The following is a 23,791-nucleotide window of genomic DNA, read 5'->3' as shown; positions in this document are numbered from 1 at the left end:
TGACTTTGTGGTATCGTAATGCACAGTTGTTTTCTACACTGATGATGAACATTCGAAAACAAACTCACAAAATAATACACTTAAAGGAATATTATTAGAAATGTCATTGCCATGCAGTTCAATGAGTTGATCAGTTTGATTATTAACAGTATATGGTGATGTACAGTATAGACTAACTATGTGAAAGTTGACAAGCTGACATTACTGCACTGGCATCTCACTTGTAAATTGGAAAAATAACATGTAAAGATTTAACTTTTAACCTTCAGCTTCTCATTTGAGCCCAGTGTTTTCACCTGCACATCACCATCACATCACTTGGGTTGTGCTCTTATCAGCTGCTTCAACAATAAACTTTTGTAAAAACTGAAAGCAATGAGACTAGTTTTCACTTTTTCCATTAAATCCTCACGTTCTGTCTAAAAGCGTATTCTCTGTATATACCCACAGTAGGTACACTCACCGTCAGCATTTTCATAAAATTTTGTATTTATTTGTATTTATTAATTAATGTCATTTTTTACATTTCATAATCAATTTTACACATAAATTTACATGGGCAAGTTTCATATGTGAGAGGGGGCGATTGATTGATGACGGTCAGCCAAAACATCTCTGCTTTCATGTCTAATTCCTCGTCCACTGTATTGGCACCTTGCCTATATGTCCATATGATTTTTATGATAATGTCATCATTTTGCCTACCTCATGATACATTTCTTCCTTCTCTGTTGTCTTAACATGCACAAAATACATTTTCCCTTTTCTTCACCCCTGTCCTCTTGCTCCTCTCCCTCTTCATTATCACCCCCACTCTGCTGTAAGTTTCTGCTCAGTATTTGTGATGACATGACCAACAGCCCGGCTGGACTTTTGGCGCCATAAGAATCACACTTAATGTTCATGTGGTCTTTCTGAGACCACGCCGCCGCCACGATGACCACTGTGGCCCTGTTTCTGCCATCTATCAATGTGTGTGTGTGTGTGTGTATGTGTGTACCATGTACCTCGAATGACTCATCAGTCCACTGTGCCAGCTGTAGTGGAATCTACTCAGCCAGCTGATGACAAAAGAAGACTGTGACCTCTCTTTCTTCTCACTCAGTGCTTTTATTTAGCTTATTTTTAGTGTGTATTTAAGTGTGGGCCTGCCTCTTCTGAAGGAGTTTAAAAAACTGATTAAGGACAATAGATAAAAAGAACAATGAATCACTTTTAGCTGTGAGTAATGTTGGGTGTTCTCCACTGAAAAGATTAGCAAACAAACAGTAGTACCATAATTCTCAATAATTGAGGCTGTCCATTACAACCCCAGGGTTTTCTCTCGTGGGGCAGAAACACCCACAAGAGCATGATAGAGGGAACTACATGTTGTATTGTAATGGTGACCACACCATTCAAACAAGACAATTATACTAAGAGAAACTAAAAACAAGCAATGTGAGGCACATTTCTAGTAAGTGTTCTTGCGACCTGTCCAGGGTGTAAAAAAAAGAGAGAATTTATCTGTGTTTATTTTGAATATTAGAAATAGATGAAAATTGATTTTTATATATCAGTTACACAAAAATCAATAGAAAAATCCAATTATAAAAATTTCTTTGCAGCACAAAAGCAATTTTTTTATTACTTACTATTATTTTATGTGAAAATCAGTTTCCTTTACAAACCTTTTTCGAAAATGATAAGCGTTTAGCACACCAGTGATCCCAAGTTCTTATCCCCCTTTGTTCACGTCTGACCTAGTCCTTCTCCTGCAAGGTGGTTGCAGCTTATTACAAATGACATTCTCATTTTCTCAGTCAGATAACATTGTACTGTAGATGGACAGATCTACTCTGCCAGTCTGGGATCTAGACAGGACAGAAGCCCCATAGTCCTACCTTTTAATGCCAAAAGCAAGTCAGTCAAATCATTCTGACAGCCCTGCCAAAGTGAAAAAGATTTAATTAACCATGTAAATGTGTTATAGCTGCCCTTGGGAGATATCTGCAGATTGGCAGCCTTGAATGTGAGCCCACTCACGGGGAAAGTAGTCGTCGGTTAGACTCTGGGGTAAAGTATTTTCCAGAGGGACGAGAATTTCTACAAATGCGTCTGGGTGTACTTACATTCAAGAAAATCCATCAAAATATGAAAACAGCTTTTTGTATTTTATGATTTCATATATAGTATATCTATAGTGTAGTATGTGAAAAGACTGTGTGTGTGTGCGTGTTTTCTATGGCATGTGTGTGCATGAGCATATTTGTCTGAACCTGCCGTGCTACACGATGCACAGCAAATTAAAGCCTTGTGGTTTGTTTGGCCAAATAAGGAGAAGAGAGTGATATGAATAATGGCTGGCTGGCTTTGGGAGCTCTCAGGGTTAGGTCAACACTGTTGAGCTGAGGGAGGATCCTCATCACGGTGTGTTCCTCTGTGATGGGCGTCAGTTACAGCAGCTTCAAACCCACTGAACAGAAGCATATTAGAAGCATATTTCCACTAAATCTTGACGTGCGAAAGGGATCAGCTTTACTTTGTCCTATTTTGGTGTGAACCAAATGTTCCGTGGGAGGAAAGGGCTTTAGTTTGCTCATACTACAGCCTTATTATGTTTGCTTAGTTCATTTGCATTTACTTGCACCAGATCTGTTTAAAACCGGAGAGGAAATCTTGACCACATAATACAAACTGATTAGGCAAACACCGATGACACCGATGTGATCCGGAGCTGAAATGATTGGTTGATTGATCAATTAGTTGATCTACAGAAAAGTAATCGTCAACTATTTAAGTAATCGATTAATTGTTTCAGACATTTTTCAAGCAAACATTTTGAAAAAATGCCAAAGAATCTCTGGTTCCAGCTTCTTAAATGAGAGGATTTAGTACTTTTCTTTGTCATATATCATTGTAAATGGAATATCTTTGGGTTTTAGATGAAAACAAAACAAGACATTTGAAGAGGTCACCTTGTGTTTTGTAAGTTTTGATGGGCATTCTTACACAATTTTTTGATAATCTGTAGACGAAACAATTAATTGATTAATCGTAAATGAAAATATTTTTTAGTTGCAGCCCGAATGTGATCCCTTCGTCTGGAAACGTATACAAAATGGGCAGTTCAACCAGACTGACAGATATAAGTTGGCTTCCGTAGGGAGGGTATAGGTCATGGGGATTTGGCAGAATAAACCTTATCACGGTGGTCAGTCGTCAGTCCTTACATTATGCACCGGCTCAAACATGATTTAGTAATTGAGTGAAGAGAGTTGAAATCATTGAGCTGATGAGATCTGCGCTGAGACCCCCAGTGCTGAGCCAGTCGAGGTCCTGGATGCTGATGCTGGTGGAGATGTGGACAGAAATTGTACTGTGATGTAGATGAGGGCACAGATGTTTTGTACAAGAATGATGTGACTGGTTCAGTTGTGGCTTTGGGAAAACTGATAAATAAACTTATCAATAACATTATTTGGCAATAACCACACAAAGAGAGGGAAAATGTCATTGGTTAGTTCCAAGGTTCCGTTTACTCCAAAAAGTTTTTTTTATATATAATATGATATAATATTAAAGCTCTATGTGATAACTTTTTCATAACAAAATATTACTATTTTTACTAGTGTTGTCGTTGACTCTTACAGGATGTAACAAAGCATTTATCATAACTTAAGACCCTTCAGATTAGGGTTGTATCTTCAAGAAAGTTGGAACAAATAAGAACTAAAATATAATTCATAAGAAATAATTTGAACACCACATGCTGTTGCACACACCGTACACACACAGTGAACTGTGGATTCGGTCAGACCGTAACAGAACAGACATGCTTTCGTCATTCGAACAGTCGTCCAAATTTTGGATAAAAGGTCACAGGTCACTGTCTGATGTTTGGTGTTCTCGATAGTATTCTGGTGTGAGGATAAAACAATGTTGCTACTGAACCTTTCTGCATGTGCTTCTCCATCCACCGTGATTGGCGAGCACCAGGCAACATTCGCTTCACTTTTTTATTGTTTGGCAAACGTGCAACAGATTGTCCAACTGTCCAACTGTCCAACATACTGCTATTGAGCTTTAACAATGGCTCTGTTGACTTTAGGTGTATCAATAAGCCATGTCAGTGAGCCAACGTGCACAATACCAGGCCCCTGGATCTGTTTTATCTGAATGGAATCCAACCATCATTAATGCTATTAGTTATGTGTGTCTTTGACGGAAAAATGAGACCCAAGCAGGCAAATCCTAATTGAAAGTCTGTATTGCTGCATCGCACTGCATCATACTTGTGCTTGTCTGATTAATCACCCTTCATTTGAATTCAGAGTAAGTGGTCAAGGGTTGAATTGTGCAACCAGATAGCTTCAGGCTGTTCAGGCTATGATTGAGTGTGCTTGGGTGAGTGCAGCGCAGTAAGAACCAAGCAGTCCATGCAGAGATGAGGAATCGTCAGTCTGGTCTGCAACCTAACCACCACCATCGAAGGTTTTACCTCACACAAAGTAGCTAACCCCTTCTCTTCTTCTACCCACTCCTCCCTCACTCTTTCCTCCTTCCTCCCTTCCTTCCTCCCCCCTCTCCGCTTCACTGTTCCAACTGTTAAACAGAAGCAAGACGTTCTCAACCAAGTAAGCCTCAGCCCGGCGGGCTCTGCATGTTGTGTGGTGTCTGTGTCAGCAGACTGCATGCACATTCTGTCCACTAACATAACATAACCCCGCCTTATCCGCTACAGATGGTCTCTCACCCTGCCAGAGGGGAAAAGGCCAAAGTTCATGGGGTCGTTGAGTTCAGTGCTACTATTCACCCACCACATGGCTGTGTGAGGGGCAGCTGAGGGAGGGGGGGATTTGCAGGAGGTAAATGGAAGGAGCATTACAGTTCTGTATTCAGCATTACAGCTCAGGAATGTTAATATGACATTTTCTTGCTGTCTACATTGCTTTCTTTACATTGTTTTGTTTTCTTTTAAGCCATCAGGCCTCCAAATACCAAGGTCTTATCTGGTGCAGCCTCCAGCACCTCCATTCTGCCCTTGCTAACCATAAAGAGATGTTCTGTGGTGGTCAGTTGACTGGTCTGACAGACTTTGTGCTTTTGACATTTTACTGACCTTTTTAAAGCCTTTCTATAAAATCTATTGAGAATGTTTTCAATTTAATGGCTTCAAGCCATATTGTCATTAAGATGCTACTTTTAAGAAAATACTGGCATATCATTTCAGGGCAGATCAACTTGAATCGAAAAGTCCATCACATTTCTCTCTTATTTCATTGTTGTAACAGATTAATTGTCTGTGGTTGGTGTAAACTTCCTTCATAAGTGTACCTCAGTAATTCAGTTAGCCTATTTGCTCTTTATTTTCCCCTTGCAGCCCATTGACTATGAGGGCTTCCAGCTCTTCATGGCCACATACCTGGAGAATGACATCCCAGAAGAGCTGTGTCAGCACCTCTTCACCTCCTTCAAAAGCAAGACGGGAGGCTGCTCTCCTGCTCAGTCTCGTGCAGGAACGAGCTTACTGGGTAGGCTGTTTGCATTTGTATAGTTGCATCTTTTAACACCTCTGATCAAATCATTCACAAGGTTATAATCCATGACTTTCCCATCCATTGACTTTTCAAGTGCATTTCGGTGTTGCTGCTGACACAGATTGATACAATACAACAATGATCCAGTATACACCTACTCAATGAAAGTTGTTGGACTGGCTGTTCTTCACACAAGATGTCAGGCAGGCCTTTCCTGGAAAAATTTTCTTCAATTTTCTTAAACAATGATGGCTGTTTTTCGTGGCATATCTTAATCAGCATGCCTTATCCAGGATATCACGTTGAACACTTTCTATGCTGAAGTTTTATAGCTGTGATGGCCGCCATGGCTGAGCAGACTTGGACCCTAATGCACAGAGCAGTAGAGCGCCCTTAAGCATCTGTGGCTTATCATCACCTGTAGTTTTTGGTGTTTCTAGCGTTGTTGGCACTAGTTGGCTCTTATGGACGCATGTTGAATCAGCAGCAGTCGGCTAGACAGAGAGGTGTCCGACTATTCAGACTGAATTAATTATTTAACTGTACCTGATTTAGTTCTTTCTCCTTCAAGGAACAAACAATGCCAGATCAAAGCAAAACTTAGACCATTTAACAGTGACATTTGATTGTTTGTTAAGTTTTTCTGCAATCTTCTTTTGGGTTAAGAACAAAGACTCCTTACTTGCTCTCTTACAGGTACTTTTTCTTCTAAGTCTTTGAGGTTTTCTTAGTGTCAACATCCTGTGAGAAAACCTACAAAAACTTCAGCAGGTGATTCAAGGGAAAATACATCACAGTACTGGTCATTCTGTTTGATTGACAAGTCATCTCTGTGAAACACAACAGCACTGAGCACTTAACACCAGAGATGATCACGTGGACTGCCACTTTAATCCAGTCACATTGTCTCTTTGCAGATGAGTCTATATTTGCGCCCTTTCTTTGCTGCAAACATGCAGATGAACACTGACACATAGGCACACGGCCGCACACAGACAAGATTATTCACCAAAAACTGACTGCACACTGACTTCACGCTAACCAGAGCAGAAGACAGAACTCTTCGGGTGTTGTAGGTCACTTGCTCTGTGCAGTATGTAAACTCATCCTTCTATGTGAGTGCTGCGTGGGCCCTGGCACTAGGTTCTGCCTGTCTGCTCCTCACTGCAGAGCAGCTGAGGAGACAGATGGACTGTTGAATTAGAAATCTATTTCTGTGGTATACTGCTTGTAAAAGTAAGAAGCAACAAGTGTAGAGAGTCTAAATGTGAGTGACAGCATGTCACTTTGGTTAGCAGCATTGGTGCTGAGCCTCCCAGTGTTAACAAAGTTTGTGACGTCCCAGCTTTGACGTCATCCAGAGACGTCAGTTGCATGTCATCCCCCTCACTCTCTTTGCCATCCTTTTAGTCTTCACTGTGAATTATCTAATGACTGCAGAAATGGCAGTAAAGTTGTCACTGCTGCCTCATGTAGCCTGCGTTCCTTTTGGGGGGGGGGGGGGTTGGTTGTTTCTGTCCTCAAAAAATTAAAGGTGCCCTGTGGAGTTTTCTTGAAAACAAACAAAAGTTCTGTTGACATTCAGTGTTATTCACCATAACGCATTGTTTGTATCCTCGAGGTCTAACAAACGTGATGAATGCATTTCCTTGCTCATGAAAGACTTTATTCCTTTAAAATGTGAAACCTGCATTGTTCACATTCGTGTTGGCGCATTGCTGCATATCTTGTCAGTGGAATCGTGTGAAAGGATTGGCAGGAATAGGTGTAGCGTGCACACGTGCGTCCTTTTCCCCCCAACCCATATAAAAACTGCTCCATAGTGCTACTAGACGTCAAAAACTCCACAGGATACTTTTAATGCTACGTGTGCATAAGATGCCATGAAGCCCGTCAACGGTGGGGGCGATTTTAGCTACAACTAACAATAATTTTTTTATTAGCAATTAATGTGACAATTGCTTTCTCAATTAAATGATTTTTGATTGGTTTTGTCTATAAAATGTCAGAAAAAAGTGAAAATTGTTTGCTATCATACATGACAAAGCAAAGTAGCACATCCTCAGAAGCTGAAATCAGACAATCTTTGGCAAATTTGCTTGAAAAATGACTAAAATGATTAATCCTTCATCAAAATAGTTGCTGGTTAATTTTCTGTCAGTCGACTAGCTGATAAATCAACACATTCTTTAGTTTATTGGTATATAATGTTATATGTAATATAATAAGGTCAGCAGAGTCTGAACAAATGACAATAACAATGGCAGAAAGTTTTGAAGAGAAACTAATCTGCGATAGTGCTGCTGCTTCTTCTGCTGGGATCGCAACATTAACACTATGGTAATCTCCTCAGTTGTTGTGTTATATGTGTTAAGTTATATACATTGTGCAAAATCTAAAGTACTCAAGAAAGCTATTCGATTCAAGTTCTCATAAGGAGACAGCTGATAGAGCCTGCACTGACACCTGGTGGTAATCTTGAACATGTCATGAACCAGTCTGGATGGAGCTGGTCACTGTACTGATCAAATCCTTCAATGTCTTCTAATTATCTCTTCTGTCTTTCTGTCCGAAGCTCCCAGTCAGAGGAAAGAGATAAAATGAACAATATTGCTATCAATTACGCTGCCTGGGCAACTATAGAGACTGTTTCACTATATGTAATATGCTGCTTTCTGTTTTCTGCTTCCGACATATTATCTGTCTCTTTAATCACCGTCTCCTGCTCTCTACCATATAATAGAGGCTTCTATTATGTCCACTGTTAATGCAATTGAGGTAGAAGTATTAGCTTTCTCCTCTTGACAAAGGATCCAAAAATAGGGCTTTTATTCTGATGTACTCACTTAATTCAGTTTATCTCTCCTCACAATGTTTGCCATCTAATTTTAAACCCATGCAGTTCCTGTAAACAGTCATTATCTGTTCTTACTTTATATACAGAACATAGAGTTCTCTTTCTTCACTCATTCTTGCTGCGTCTGCCGCTGTCTTTTCTTTCCTCGAAACAATGACTGACAGCAGAAGTCCGTTCCATTGACGCAGGCATCTCTATTCAGACCGAAGTGGCCTGTGCACCCATTACAGGTACCAGAGCAGGCCGAGTAGCCCATATCATCAGCGTGATGTCATCTTAACGGGACAAGAGTCCTGCTGGCTGTAACCTCCTGCTCTCTTTTTGGTGTGCTCTTGTTGTGTTGATGTGAGTTCATGGTATTTTGCCTGTGGATCAGTGATGCTTTGTGAATTGTGTAAGGTTTAAACGCAGTGTTGTAATTTTATCTGCTTCCTGTCCCTCTATGCATCCTGAGATTTTTGTATTTGGATTGTTGTTGTGAAGTTTTACCGTATTTCTACAGTATTTCTTTATGTTGCTCCTTACCATTAACCAACTCTTTGTGCATCTAACATGCCCTCCCCTCATCCTCCACTGTTTATAATCATCATTTCTGTTCAACTCATTTTTCCTTTCTTTCTCTCTCTCTGTTTCCTCTATTTTATCCCCTTTGTCTCGTTCGGTGCCCCCACCAACAGGGATGAACGGGAAAAGCATCCTGTCTGCGATGGGCCGACACACACCGGAGCACTCCACTGTGATGAGCACCGCAGGCTCGGGAGCCACCACCTCCCCTTGTTCATCTTGCTCCTCCTCGCAGCGTTCAGGGACAGGGGCCCATACACCTGGGGGCCCACACCGATCACCCTGCACCCAGGTCAAAACCTCAGAGGCCAGCAGCAATGCCCTGACCCCCAACGCTGTTCCTGCCAGGTCACCAGTGTCCCCCAAACTTTCGCCAGGTGAGGTTAGCTACACTGAGACAAGATGTGAGTTGGCAGTGGTGCTTTGGCAGATAGGATCATAATCTGGCTCCTGTCAAAAATGGCCGGTGGTCCTTGTGGCCCATATAGCATGTCAGTGTCAAACCTGTAGTGTGTCTTGTCAGGAGCTCAAGGGTTATCACGAGCTGAATATGTAGACTGATTTACTGTGAGGGTGTAATCATACAGTCATTTTATGATTTGGTACGATACGTGATATAGCATTCACCGATAGATACACTCACTGTATTTTAACAAAGTTGGAATGAAAACAAAGCGTGAAAACAACAATCTTTGCAAGTTTCACCATTCTTAATCTTAAAACTTAGTGTTTGTCGAGCTTGAAGTTTAATTCTTGTTTCAGCCACAACTCCTGGTCTTCATTGAATGGCATTGCTCAGTTGTCATGGAGATGGTTTAGTTGTTGTCACGTGACCTCAGTATAAAATTTCTTATTGTTTTTATTTGATTTATTTTGAATTTAATTTAACTATTATTTTATTGCTCTTATTTATTGGTAAAGTTTCTTAATTTAGGTTTTAGATGCAAATTTTTGTTACAAAATGCAAACAATAAAATCTCTTTAATAGAAAAAAGGATTTTTTTTTTTTACATTTATTTACATAAAACTAATCTCAAGAATAAAAATCTCTAGATTAGAGTGTGCTTATCAGGAGAAGTGGTAAATGTCTGAAAGGATATAAGAATATAAACAAGAATATAAACTTAACAACATTTCCAGGCAGGAGTTGAAACCTCTGACACTTAATGGATGACATTTAGTTGCAACTACTGGCATTTAATGTTTGCAGATATAAATTAGAAACCTTTGGGAGCCATAACTGTTCAGATGTAGTTAATATTGCCATTCATTTTTCACCGCCATGACGTATATTGTCACATTTTTGTATTGCAGTTTATTGTGCCACAAAATATTGTTACATCCCTGCTTACCATAATCTTAAATGAAGAAAAATATCATATGAAATCTGAGTCTGGCCTTGCTGTACTAACGTCCCCAGTAAACATTCAGTTGCTGAGTCTTATGCCAGTGATTAGAAAGAAATCTAATAAAAGTTTGTAGTTCCTGTTCGTTGGAGACAATGCTAGATGTTTGCAAGGTAAAGTGAGGAAAGCTATTTGATAAAGGTCTCTTGATGTTTGCACCATTTTTAAAAGCAACATGAGAAAAAGGTAATAGTGAGTGCTTTTATGTAAAACTGGCATTTCAGTGCATTACAATGTTGTATTTTTTTAGACTTGACTCATTCCATCTAGGTGCTGCTAATCCAGTGATGGCTTTTCAGATTGGTTATCACATGATGTCATATTGTTTTGGTCAGCAGCCCGTGGCACCTCCATCCTCTGTCTGTATGTAAATAGTCTTTTGTCAACCTGTTCTCCACTGCTCTGTTTTGTCTCTACCTGTTTTACTGGGATCAGAGTTCTCTAAAACTGTCAAACTAATACTTAAATGTGTAATTTACTGGTGCTTTTACTTTATTCTTTCCATTAATTTCACCAGAGGAACCACAGTGGAGTAGAAAGACTGATGGGTGCTGTGAGTAGCTTTGAACACTTGTGTTGTACATCAACAGAGAGGAGCCACTCTGAGAAGCATTTGTCACTGCGGAGGAGCCCGTCGCCCCAGAAAAGCTCCCCCCTGCCGTCGCCCCAGGTGGTCTTTCTCAAGGACATCGTCTGCTACCTTTCCCTGCTAGAGAGGGGGACGCCAGAGGACAAGCTGGAGTGTGAGTGACAGGGATGGAGGATGCAGGCAGAGGGTCAGCTCCTCTCAGGGGGATGTCGATTGGGAGCAGCTGTCGTATGCAATGTGTGTATGTGCTCAGGCCACTAATGCCGCTGGTCTCAGTAGCATGTCAGCTCAGGTTGACAGCAAGAGTAATAAGGCTGTTCGCTTCCTTCGCTGGCTGCCTCCCCAGGGCCTTAAGTACGGTGGTTACACCTCCCACACAGGGCAGGTCAGTAACATGCTTAAGCCCTGCTGTGCCCAATTGACTTCTTTAGTGTCTAAGGCTATGTTGGCGCACACTGACAAGGCTAATCTCTGCTAACTGGTCCCCATGCCCCGGTACAAAAGTAGCACGCTCCACTTCTTTAACCCCGCTGCCATCTGGACAGAGTCCAAGAACGAATGTTACAGCTTCAGAGAGCTACTAATTATCTGACGGTATCTGAGTCATCATGGGATCTCTGTTCTCTCGTTTCCCTCTAGTCATGTTCCGGCTGTACGACACAGACGGCAACGGGGTTCTGGACAGCTCGGTGAGTGGGCTCTGTCTCTTTTAACTTTTTGTATCTCCCTCGCTTTTCTCTCTCCCGCCCGTCTCATCTTTCTGTCTGTGCTTTGTCTCTTTGCCCTTTGCACACAGCAGCTCTAAGAATAGAAACCTGAACGCTCAGTGACAGCAGTTGTGTTTACATGAGATCATTTGTAATTGTTCTGTTCAGTTTAATATTAGCCATTTGCTGAAGTGATCAAATAAACAGATAATCTCTTCTGCGAATATGTCCAATATGCAGGGAAATATATACAACACTTACAGACTGTGTTACACTTTGTGCTTGACGTTACTGAATGCTGACTTTAATGTTGACTAAAAGCACATTATTCACATCACAAGCAGGAGAAGTTTCACATTTCTTATGCCTGTCATCCATGCTTGTTTAGTAGAAGGTAGGTATGGCTAGGATGGCAGTTTTCGTCTCTTTGTCCTATATGGTATGTCTTTCTTTTTGTAGGAGCTGGATCGCATCATCAATCAGATGGTGCATGTGGCAGAGTATCTGGAGTGGGATTCAACAGAACTGCGACCGGTAAGCAAACTCTCGACTGCAATAAAGTCTGAAGCAAAACAGGAAGAGAAATGTAAACAGGCCCCTTTGTGAAGGTTTTGTCATTATTTACTCACGCTTAATGCCAGCTGAAACCTCAAGTGACACCCAGGAAGCGGATTTCAGTTCCAAAAAGGTAGAAAAACAACCACAAAATTGCTTTCTCGGTAAAGTGCTATACAGACAAAGGACAGGCCTGTTAGAGGAAAGCTCTTGTTCTCTAGATCTGCATATGAAAAAAAAGAAAAATGATTAAGTTATTCAAGAGTCTGTTATTTGCATTTTGCTATGAAATGGTGAAAGTGAAAGCACAATTTTTGCACATTTTATACTCATGGAGGAATACATAAAGAATTGTATACTGTCAGTTAATTTTCATTCGCTCTTTCAAACCTTAGCCTTCTATTGTGAATCGAACTGAACCCTGAGCTGAGTATATCATTACCTCTACATGTTTTATTGTTCATCTAACAGGGACAATGCACAATACATTTATTGCACCAGATATAGCGAACAGCTCATTTCCGTCTGTAGTCCCTGTAGTAGTATCTACAGTATGTCTGTTTTTGATGACTGTTTTTGATGACTGAAAAGCTTGCCTTATGGAACATTGCTTAACAGAATCTTTAATAATATTAGAGTCCTACTTTGAACCGCAGTATGTTGTCTGCCTGTAACTGACTTTGACTTTCCCGTGTAGGTATACACAGAACAGACACTGACTTTGGTTTTAAGGAATATATATTTATCTCACTTTAGATACTGAAGGAGATGATGGAAGAGATCGACTACGACAGAGATGGGACAGTCACACTGGAGGAGTGGATCAGAGGAGGCCTCACCACCATCCCTTTACTGGTCCTGCTGGGCATGGATACGGTACATATTAGTGTTTGTGTGGGTGTAAAACTGTATTGTTTGTCTTCACACAACCATTTAACTTTTGTTGTTCTATATGTTTTTTGACATCTCGAGTTTTAGGCACTCATTGGCTGTTTTGAGATCAGTTCTCAGTCAGCAGCACCGACTGAAATGTACCTTATTGTTTTCAGTGTGTTGAGGTTATTGAGGTCCTGTAAGTAGCACTCTCACACCCACACTATCTACCTCGCACGCTAACCACTCACTTAACATTGTGTTGCTACTGCTGGACAAAATTACACACAAAACATACTTCCTTTGTGTCACAGGATTTTCCTCTTGGTTGGTTTCGTGTGTTAAGAACAGCGGAAGTGCAGTATACGTTTTCCTGAACTCTGTGCTGGATTTCTGAGCGTGATATTGAGATTTTACAGTTGAAAAATAAAACAGTGCTCTCTGGTGGGCAAACTATGTAAGAGGGACACTGCTTCCTCTTGGTTGGTTACCTCAAATCTATTTTTAATCTCTGTACAGCAATTTCTTGTTACTTATTGACTGATGTATATCTGTGATAAGCTAAAACCAGCTGATAATGATGATGAAATGGCAGCATGTATTTTTTTCATATCTTACAGATTATTTCTTGATTTAATGTTCACATGAGCTGCTTTCAAACATGGACCATTTTGCACGGATAAAGTATATTCTCGGTTAGGTTATTGTCAATTTCAGAATTCCCTACACTGTTTGTAGCAACAATAATAACCAAAACCATCGACAGTCGATGCTGTCCCACTAAAGCGTTAGTTTCGATGCTTCATCTATCCTTTGTTGTCTCCTCCTAGAATGTACAGGAAGACGGGCAGCATGTTTGGCGTCTGAAGCACTTCAACAAACCAGCCTACTGTAACTACTGCCATACCATGCTGCTCGGAGTTCGCAAGCAGGGCCTCTGCTGCTCCAGTGAGTCGCTGTGTCACCCGTCTCTCTGCGTCTGCCTGTCTGTCTGCCTGCCTTGGTGCTTTTCTCTGTTTTCTCTTTGTCTCCATTCTTTTTCCTCGTCTTCTGACTTCCTCTCCATCTCTGTCATTATCTCTGTCTGTTCCCCCATCTTTATCTGTTTTTCACGTTGCTCCGTGCATCTGACTCAAATTTAAGTTGTTTGTTGTGCCTGAGTGCCTCTGAGTCAATGTTGTTTTTCAATTAAAAGTCCTCACAGTCATCATTAAAAAAACATTAACGATGTTATCGTGTGTAATTTCATTATTGATTGAATTCTACCAGGGAGCAGTTCTCGAGGCTGATGTTATTGTCACTGTTGGATGCAACTACTCACTTATTGTCTGAGATTACCTCTAATGTGGTAAACTTTTTAATTAAATTCCCTGCAAACTGTGTTTTTAGTTATAAAGATGAGACAGGACCAGTAAGTGAAAGAAGTTTAAGATAGCATTAAATATTAAAGATGACGAATATGTCGACCTTTTTTGAGGCTGGTCTGTGATGTAAAGTACACTGTGGCACTGTAAGTATTTTACAAACTCTTGTCTCTTGCTGTTTTCCCGCAGTATGCAAGTACACAGTGCACGAACGCTGTGTGTCCAAAGACATTGCTGCCTGCATCAGCACCTACGCCAAGTCACGTAGACACACCAACGTAAGTACAAACACATGGCATGAAAGGGTTCATTCTGCACATGAAATGCCGTGCTGATAGCATGGACTGATGCTGCAGGGTAATGAGACAGGAACACTGACCAGTCTGTTTAGCAGATTCCCACTGACTCATGCTTCTGTTTAACAGGGCAGCGAGGATCATGGGATGGTCTGTGAGGTCATGCGGGGCTTCTTATCTAGTTAATAGCCTCTGTATTTTAGCAGTGACGTGATTAGGCTCTACAGAATTATTTCTCTGTCTCAGATCACATGCTGATTACACTCTGTAGAGCTTTGTACTTTTCTTCAGTTCTAGGTTATGACCAAAACTTACCGTCAGGCCTCTGGCAAAAACTCCCTCCCATCAATAATTTAAAGACGTGACCTTTGGCTTTTTGAACTTGTTATGGGCATTTTTCACTATTTTCCTGACATTTGTTAGACTAAAGGATTAATTGTAAAAATAATCTACAGATTAGTGAAAATTATCATTAGTTTCAGCCCTAAAGCTGAGGTTCTCACAACCCAAAAGGGGATCAAAGCATGTGTGTCTACTTTGCTAAAAAAGAAAAAACTGTTTTTGCTTCTGTTGAAGCTTAAGAAGGACAAAGTCATCTTTGTCTTGTGTGCAACAAAGTTCTAGTAAAAAGCTTGAAGTCAAAAAGAAGGATATTTTGCTTTTTATCCAGTAAAGCAACCAAGTGTCTCAGCTGTTATTGTCCTGATGTCCTGAAGCTCCATTAATGTATTATTTCTCTCCTGATAAACAGTGTTTGGGAGGCCCAGGTTTTAATCAGCAGCGTTTTATTTTAGTTTAAACCAATATTGCACTTTTGTGTTTGTTACATGTTTTCAACAGTGTGTGAACGTTTATAACTGCATTATATATTTTGCGAAAACAAATAGAATGTTCTAAACCCTAAATTATGTTTGCATCTTGACTTAATGACTAATTAAAAATGTAATTATTACATGCTAAATAACATTGAATACTGACTTTCTGTTCTCTCTCTTGCGCTCCAGGCTATGCAGCATGTATGGATGGAGGGTAACTCTCCTACAAAGTGCGACCGCTGTCACAGAAGCATCAAGTGTTACCAGGGCCTAACGGGCCTGCACTGTGTCTGGTGTCAGATCACTGTGAGTTTCTGCCTTTTATAGACACAGATAACTCTTACCAGGTAACACTTTTATCTGTGGCCATATTCCAGACTCTGATTGGTCAGACTTGACCATTAGAAAAGCATTGTAAGTATGCAGTAGTATCAACAGATTCATTGTAGGGTATTATTATTTTTATTGTTTACCTTTCTTTTAGTGCATTATGTATTAAACTTATTTATGAAGGTTGAGTTAAGTAACGGAGTGTACTCAGTTGCCAGTTCGTTAAGTACACCTAGCTAAAACTAATACAATAGTCCTGCAATAAATTCTAGCTTCATCAATGTTATAAGTGAAACTGTTTCAGAGAGGTGTCGATTCACTTGTATGGTTGTTATACTGACAGGTGTTTGTATTAATTTGTCCACCCCATTAATATCAATGAGGGCAAATAACAGAAACACCTGTCTGTGTAACGCAATACAGTTCAAGAGCACCACAAACTACATCCTCCAAAATGATCAAAAGTTGAATCAACACCTCTCTAAAACAGTTTGAACAGAAACTGAACATTATAACCTTCGTGAAGGGGTCATTTATAGCAGGACTGCTGTATTAGACTGCATTGGTGTTAGCTAGGTGTACCATATTAATTCCCTGGAGACTTACCTAACCTTAACCACAACCATTATAAGCCAAACCCCAAACATGAACCCAACCTTGACCCTAAAATGTAATGGTTTACTTTATAGGGATCAGCCTTTGTCCCCAAATATCAGGCAAATCCCCACAATGTACTGTGTAAACAACAAGTAATACAAGTACGTGCACACATACATTTTACTTGTCATTGCTTTTCAAATCCACTAGATGTCACCACTGACTTGGGGTTTGCTCAACATTAATCCTGCTGTCAAAACTCTCAAGTTCACAGAGCAGTTGTTCTCATTTCAGCATGACACATATTCTGCTTGAAATACAAATAAATAACTTCTTGATTGATACTGTATGGCCTGTCAAACAGTCGGAATATGCTGTCAGGATAAATAACCTCAAAAGTGCAGCGTTTCATACTGGTAACGTTTGATATACTCGGTCTCACAGATGGATTACGCCCACAGGTCTTATGTTTCTGCTTCTCCTCTCCTCCGTAGCTCCATAATAAGTGTGCATCTAATGTGAAGCCAGAGTGTGATGGAGGAGCCTTGAGGGACCACACTCTGTTGCCCTCGTACATCTGCCCTGTTGTCCTGGTGAGAATGCGTTTCTCTGCTGTCCATATACAAGACTGCACATACGTGCAATTTAGACGATGTTCACTTCCACAGATGAAGGAGGAATAGTGTATCAAAATATGAATAGAAATTTGAAATAAACACTCAGTAACACTTAGTACTCACAACAACTAATGCAGTCTAATACAACGGTCCTGCAATGACTCCTACATTAACGAAGGTTATGATCATTTTAAACATTGTAGTTTGTGGTGCTGCTGAACTATATTGTATTACACAGAGAGGTGCTTCTGTTATTTAGCTACCCTCATTGATATAAATGGGGTGGACAAAATAATAGAAACACCTGTCAGCACCACAAACTACAACCTCCAAAATGATCATAAATCAACACCTCTCCAGAACAGACACTGAGCATTATAACCTTCATGAAGGACTGTTGTATTAGGCTGCATTAGTTTTAGTCAGGTGTCCCTAGTGTAAAGTGTGTATTTATGTAGAATTTTTTCTGTAGCTCAGTGCGATCCAGACTGCACCCAAAATTGTTGCCAAATATGGACAAATGCACTGCTTCTGTGTCATACTATTCACACCAACAAGGACCACAACTCTAACAGAAACAGCATTTTTAGCTGTATTTTATCTGCTGCCACCACAGCCTGGATAGGCAGTGGAGAATGGATGGATTAATGACTGAGCTGGCTGTATTAATGACACGCTGCCATTCAACTGATTCCCTCCAACAAGTCATGTCAGACCCATGTCCACCAAACACCTGCCTCAATTTCACACCTAATGATGAGTCTATTTTCGGGTTTGTGGTCTGACTTCTCAATTTTCCTCACAATACCTCATTGACAAGCTGATTTTATATGCATATTATCCATATTCATAGTGGGCGTTTCATACATGAATACAAGGCACCTGTAGAATATTTAAAACTCATTTTGATTTATAAAGAGAAAGTGCATGCAGGTAAAAAGATGATATTTTTTAGTGCACAGTTTTCTTCTTCTTTAGCATGGAATCACTGTAGAGTAAATAAGACCCCGGGCCCGTGCACCAGTCCATCAGTCTTCCTCCTTTCACAGGACCGTCATTCTGTGGTGAAGCGTGGTGAGGGGGAGTCGCCACCCAGCACCAGCCCTGATGACACCAATCAGACTTTCAAATTCTCCCCTGGAGACGGACAAGCACTGCAGGTACGCTGGTCCGGCATCCAGCAGCTGTCCATCCTGTAGGTTTGTGACCACACAAAGCTGGTTAGCAGATGCCTGAGTCTGTTTTTCCTTCCTGTCTCTAGATCACCCCTCTCCCAGGTACTCACCCGCTCCTGGTCCTGGTCAATCCCAAGAGTGGAGGGAGACAGGGGGAGCGGTAAGTTCTGGCCACCCACGGGCCTTCTGCTGTGGTCAGGTGGTCTGTTCTACTATTGTCTTTTACATTTATCATTTGCAACATCATGTATGGAGATCATGCATAGAGGTTAGAAGTTAAAGTTGATGACAGCCATTTGGCTTCACATAAACACTTTGAAACCTGCTTATTTTATAGGTCAAAGATAACTAATGCTCTTTATTTTTTAGTGTTCAAAATAAAATCTGGGAATTTAGTTTATTAGTAGGTTTTTGAAAAAAAGAAATAAATTAAATGGGTGAAAACATCATTCACATCTTTGTATGTTAATAGTTTATTCTCTCTTTCTAATTTTCTTTTGTTTTTGTTTTTAATGTCAATTTAAGCTTCTGCATTTGAGCTTTTCATTTTTTTGCATTTTCATTTAAGCCTTTCTTTTATCCAGTTTAAATTTCACTCTCCATTTTCAAATTGACAGTTCACAATATCCATTTGTCATTTCAATATCAGTTTCAACAAAATTTGCCTTTTCAGTTTTCTCTTTAACATTTAATTATGGTTGGATTAGTACAATATAATAGTTTATTTGCCACTTTGTCTTTTAATTTAGAATGTTCTCTTTTCATTTTAATTCTGCATTAAATTATCCTGCATACAAACACTCCAGATTAACCACTGATTTATTGATTTCTTTTATTTTGTTTGGGATTTTGGAGGCATAATTAGTAGCAAGTAGCTCATCCCAACCCCCCCGACAACCCGCTTGTCTCCTTACCTTTTATTAATTGAAGCATTTTCTGGGCTGTGCTCATGACAAGAAGACCTTATTACTGTAAACTGTGATGATCAGTGTCTTCTTGCAGCAGGAAATTGAGACTTTTGGGTTGTCAGCCTTAAAGATAATTTATATATCAAGTACAGTGTCTGCCTCTGGAAGTAGTGAGAAATGAACTATAGGATCACAGACATGGACTTAATATTGGTAATCAGTCCCTTTGGATACCCAGATATAGTATGATTAAATTACACTGTTATTAGAGGTATTTTGGGCCATTATCTGAAAATCACAGCGCACTTTAGAAAACTGATTTCTCTCACAGAGGGCACCATAGTTTTTGCACCTCCCTGCTGTCCCTCTGAATGCTATCATTTAAAGATGAGGAGGGCTGTACAAGCTGTAAATAAATGTCTTCATTGTTGCTCTGCTCCCCACCTACTGTACCACACAACAGAGACCAGTGTTGCTCTGCCTCAGCCTGACAACATTACCATAGCAACACACTCTTTATTACCATCAGAAAGGAAATTATTCTGTATTAATAGACATTACAAGAACAAAAAAATCATTTTGAACAGGAAACCAGAGGCTATTGTGTTGCTATTTTGGGGAAAATTTCATTTCATAACATGTTTAGTTTGATTTATGACTACAGCAAATTATCAGTTAGTTGTATAAATTTCTGCCCTACATACAAGTGTCAACAGATTTCACATCATTTGTCTAAATCGCTGTTATCCACTGACTAAACGTATCAGTCCCTCATGTACCTTTGTGTAGTGGAGATTTCTAGTACACATGGCTAAGACATCCATTCACTTGTTAATATAAATATATTCAAGTAGTGTAATGAAATACATTGACTAGCCTCCTGTTGGATATTAGAAGCATATTATGAGCCCGTAAAATTGCCTGCATGAGATGTGCATGAAGATAATTGTCTTCAATGAGCAGTTTATGTAACCCTCACAAGGTTACAGGAAACTGCTGCTGTGTCGATGTGCAGCGCGCTAACACACTGACAGCCTGTGAGAGCAAAAAGATCATAGATGGAAGATTGCAAAGTAAAACTCTCCACTTCTTCATCTCTCTTTTATATTATGCCTCTTCTCCCTGAAGTCTGAAATGATTATTTCTGTATATTACAGACAGAAACTGCAGCGCCACTTTGGCTTATTTCAGATGCGTGTGGAAGTTATACAGAAGTAATTTCACATGCCTTCACAGAGTGATATGATGCTTACACTGATTTAAATATTCAAACCCAAGATGTCGTGTTTTGTATGGCTGCAGCATTCCATGAAATGTTATATTCTAGGTTGTTCAGTTTATACACATCAGTCAACTTGACATAAATGTATTTTATATCTCTGGAAACTTTTTGGATTCTCATGTAGAACTTTAAATATACAGTACTTGAAAAACTGTTTGGCTGCCTAACATGAGATTCTAAAAATGGACCCATCTCGTTATCCCAGCAGAGTTTAAAGGTTCCCAAGTACCATGCAATTTTGGGCTATCCTAGGCAAAAGTTGACAATCCTGAGAAAAATGCTGGTGATTCTTTGGTCTTCTGAAAAGGTTTCATCATGAGAACCGCAAAAATGAATGATGCAAGTTGATGACGTGTCTTTGCTTGTATTTCTTTTCTATTGACATCATAGCGCTACGATTCAGCTGACATTTATTGCACCCTCTGACATGCCTCAAAATGTATATATTCTGACACACACTGCAACCAAGATTTAATTAAACCCATTCAGCACAGTTTGACATGCAGTAAACCTGTGCAGCCTTAAGAGGCTATGGTGGAGGTCTCCTAACATATAGATGAACACATAACCTATTCAGCTTGCTCAATGTATTTCTAACTATTTGCATTGTTCCTGTCTTTCTGTCTTCTTCCAGGGTACTGAGAAAGTTCAGGTACCTACTAAACCCCAGGCAGGTGTACAGTTTGGATCGAGGGGGACCAATGGTAGGGTAAGTCTGCTGGATTCATCTCTTTGTTGCCATTTTTATGTCGGTGAATGGATAGAGCAGGCCTTTGCCAACCGTGTCTGTCCCAGGACACTGTTCATAATGTAGGCCTCACACAAGGATGGCATGCTTCTTTCAGAACATGGTGGAAAGTCCAAATTTATTTATTTTTTTTACTTAAAATGTATTTCAAAAAACTATCAATATATCAGTTGTAAGGCTCATTCAGGCAGGATTTATTTCTTGAGTTGAGTGATGTCCCATGTCCTGATCAGAGATTGATCGTGTCTAGCTGGGCCTTTAGAAATCCTTTGGGTCTTTTGGGTTAAGATACAGGCCTGCACCAGCCTGTTAGAGCATATTAAAAAGAATATGCAAACTTCAGACTATCTTTCAGTGGATAAAGAATTGACCTACAGAGCCAGACACAAAGAAATAAAGCTATCACTTTAAGCTGCATCAGGAGTTTATATTTCAGAATCTATTTCAGAACATCTACATTCTACATTAAGTAGAAATACAGTTAGTTATTGTTCAGTCAGGGAGCTGCACTGTCAGACCACCTCTTTCCTTCATGTCAAACTAAGCTGCTGTGGAGGTCGGTGAAGGGGAATGGGAGCACCGCAGTACATTTGACCTCTTGATACACACACACACACACACACACACACACACACACACACACACACACACACACACACACACACACTCGTGCATACGTCAGAGCTGAGTACAGCTTGTACTTTGAAATGAATGCTGTTGTGCCTTTTCTTCTGTCCATTCACGGAAGAAAATTGCCCTACGCAGCACAAGGGCTGTAAATGCTTTACCTTGAAGGTGAAACACTCCCTTCACCATCTTTTCACTTCCATTTGTGTGAATCTCTCTCCTCCCTTGTCTGTTTATGTCTCACTCTCTCTCAGTCACGACTAGCGGAGCTGCTGCCCTCGAGAGCTCATTGTAGGAAAAGCGACCCAATGACGCACTCAGGTCTTAGGGGAGAAAGCTGTAGATGATACATGCGGCGTCAAACACAAAGACTGTGTTACTCTGATGTGACTTTGAACACTGGAAAAGATATCAATATTGTGATTTGAGACTCAGCCTTTTGGAATTTTAGTTTTTGTAATTTCCGTCATAAATACGTTATAGTTCAGTGATCAACGTTGTGAACTAAACAGCGTTTTTGTTCAAACAAAGAAACAAGTAATCTTTGCCTGTTTGGTTAATAGGCATTAAACAGGCTTCCCCAAAATGTCATCACTTATCACTACTAGGATGTTAGGTCAAAAATCGTGTAATATCGTGTCACTTTTGCTCATCCTTAGTTTTGTTATTAGTACATTTTTCATTCCATTCTTGATAAAATGTTGTTTCCACAGTAGACCATATTGTTGTGATTGGGACTCACAGTAATGTTATGTAGTTATTGATAAAGAAGCTCCTTTGTCGTTTCAACTCCATCTTTTCAAGTGCATTTGGTCTATTATTCCAGTAACACACATCTGAGCACAGGGGCCTTTTCATATCTTAAATGAGGTGATGTAATACTGCTATTACTGAGCAGTGGGAGAGTTGTGCTGGTGCTGCTAAGAGGGCGAGAGATGCTCTACAGTATGCACAAGTGAATATAAACACATGCATACAAATAATCGCACAGGGCTGAATGAAGGTCTGTTGTCACGTAGAGGGTTAATCTGCTCTCAGCTGAACTCTCCACAACTGTTACCATGGGCTCCCTAGCAACAGGCTCAGGAGGCTTTGAGGTGAGAGGCAGCCTACTCTGAGTAATTTGTTTAGGGAATGCAATTCCTCGCTGTACTTTCAGTCATTACAAACATTTTTTCAGCCCTTCCGTTAATGTAAACCTCCATTTGTCTCTTTGTTCTTAGACATGTTTCTCATAAAGTGTCATACATAAAGCATAGCCACAAACAGTCAGGATTAGGTGGCTTAATTAAAATTTTATGTTGACATGGAAAGGTTTTGGTTGATACGATACATAGCTCCATGTTGTGGAAATGTCTCCACAGCGAGTGCATGTTGGTGTAGTCTCTCTGCATGTCCATTAGAGAGGGCTGTTTGCCTCATGGCCTCGGCATCATCTGACCTGATCCAGAAATAATCCACCACCTACTTTATTTGAGTGGACCACTGACAAGACAGTAACATTAGAGCAAAAACTGAGAACGCTGTTTAGGAGTACGCCTTTAGACTGTTTAGACTTAAAGGAATAAGGCTGGCAATGTTGTTTCAGGTACCAGTGAATCATGAAATGTAATCCAGAAAGTCCAGTTGGATAATAGATCCATTAGTATGAGGGCTTGTCAGACACCAAAGCAAAGCACAGCAGTTTATAAAACTCTGACACAAGGTTTATCACGGTGGCAGCTTTTTTATCTTTCATCGCGATGATCACAAAGTAAACATCAGAGTTCACAATAAAAAGTAACCTATTAGGATTTGCGCTTCCATGTGTTTGATTGCCTCACACACATCACTTTGCCGAATGACGTCGCATTGCAGCCCAGCAAAAGTTGTGCTAGGTTCAACTTTTTTTGGTGGACGACCCTGCGGACTGGTCTGCATTTTTTTCACACAGGGCTAAAGTTAGTCTGAATGCAGCCTAAG

At 40.2% G+C, this 23,791-nt stretch overlaps 1 protein-coding gene across 9 annotated transcripts in view; it reads left to right on the top strand.

The window, feature by feature from the left end:
- The window catches only part of LOC122885599 (diacylglycerol kinase beta), a 110,361-nt gene that overhangs the window by 25,192 nt on the left and 61,378 nt on the right, over window positions 1-23,791 (top strand). For 5 of the 9 annotated variants that reach the window (XR_006380147.1, XR_006380146.1, XM_044216893.1 and 2 more), the window contains exons 5-19: window positions 4,596-4,616; window positions 5,363-5,513; window positions 8,541-8,606; window positions 9,054-9,317; window positions 10,937-11,089; window positions 11,575-11,624; window positions 12,102-12,176; window positions 12,954-13,073; window positions 13,901-14,018; window positions 14,624-14,712; window positions 15,735-15,851; window positions 16,967-17,065; window positions 18,139-18,249; window positions 18,351-18,424; window positions 21,089-21,163. Coding sequence is in view for 7 of the 9 variants with exons in the window: in XM_044216893.1 (XP_044072828.1) it covers window positions 4,596-4,616; window positions 5,363-5,513; window positions 8,541-8,606; window positions 9,054-9,317; window positions 10,937-11,089; window positions 11,575-11,624; window positions 12,102-12,176; window positions 12,954-13,073; window positions 13,901-14,018; window positions 14,624-14,712; window positions 15,735-15,851; window positions 16,967-17,065; window positions 18,139-18,249; window positions 18,351-18,424; window positions 21,089-21,163 (1,583 nt within the window). In the remaining 2 variants the exon portion in view is untranslated. The remainder of the gene's footprint in view (window positions 1-4,595; window positions 4,617-5,362; window positions 5,514-8,540; window positions 8,607-9,053; window positions 9,318-10,936; window positions 11,090-11,574; window positions 11,625-12,101; window positions 12,177-12,953; window positions 13,074-13,900; window positions 14,019-14,623; window positions 14,713-15,734; window positions 15,852-16,966; window positions 17,066-18,138; window positions 18,250-18,350; window positions 18,425-21,088; window positions 21,164-23,791) is intronic. The other 4 variants (XM_044216895.1, XM_044216896.1, XM_044216897.1 and 1 more) reach the window with 4 other exon arrangements.

The sequence above is a fragment of the Siniperca chuatsi genome, linkage group LG12 (genome assembly GCF_020085105.1).
Source record: "Siniperca chuatsi isolate FFG_IHB_CAS linkage group LG12, ASM2008510v1, whole genome shotgun sequence".
Lineage (NCBI taxonomy): Eukaryota > Metazoa > Chordata > Actinopteri > Centrarchiformes > Sinipercidae > Siniperca > Siniperca chuatsi.
This window is presented reverse-complemented; position numbering and strand designations above follow the sequence as displayed.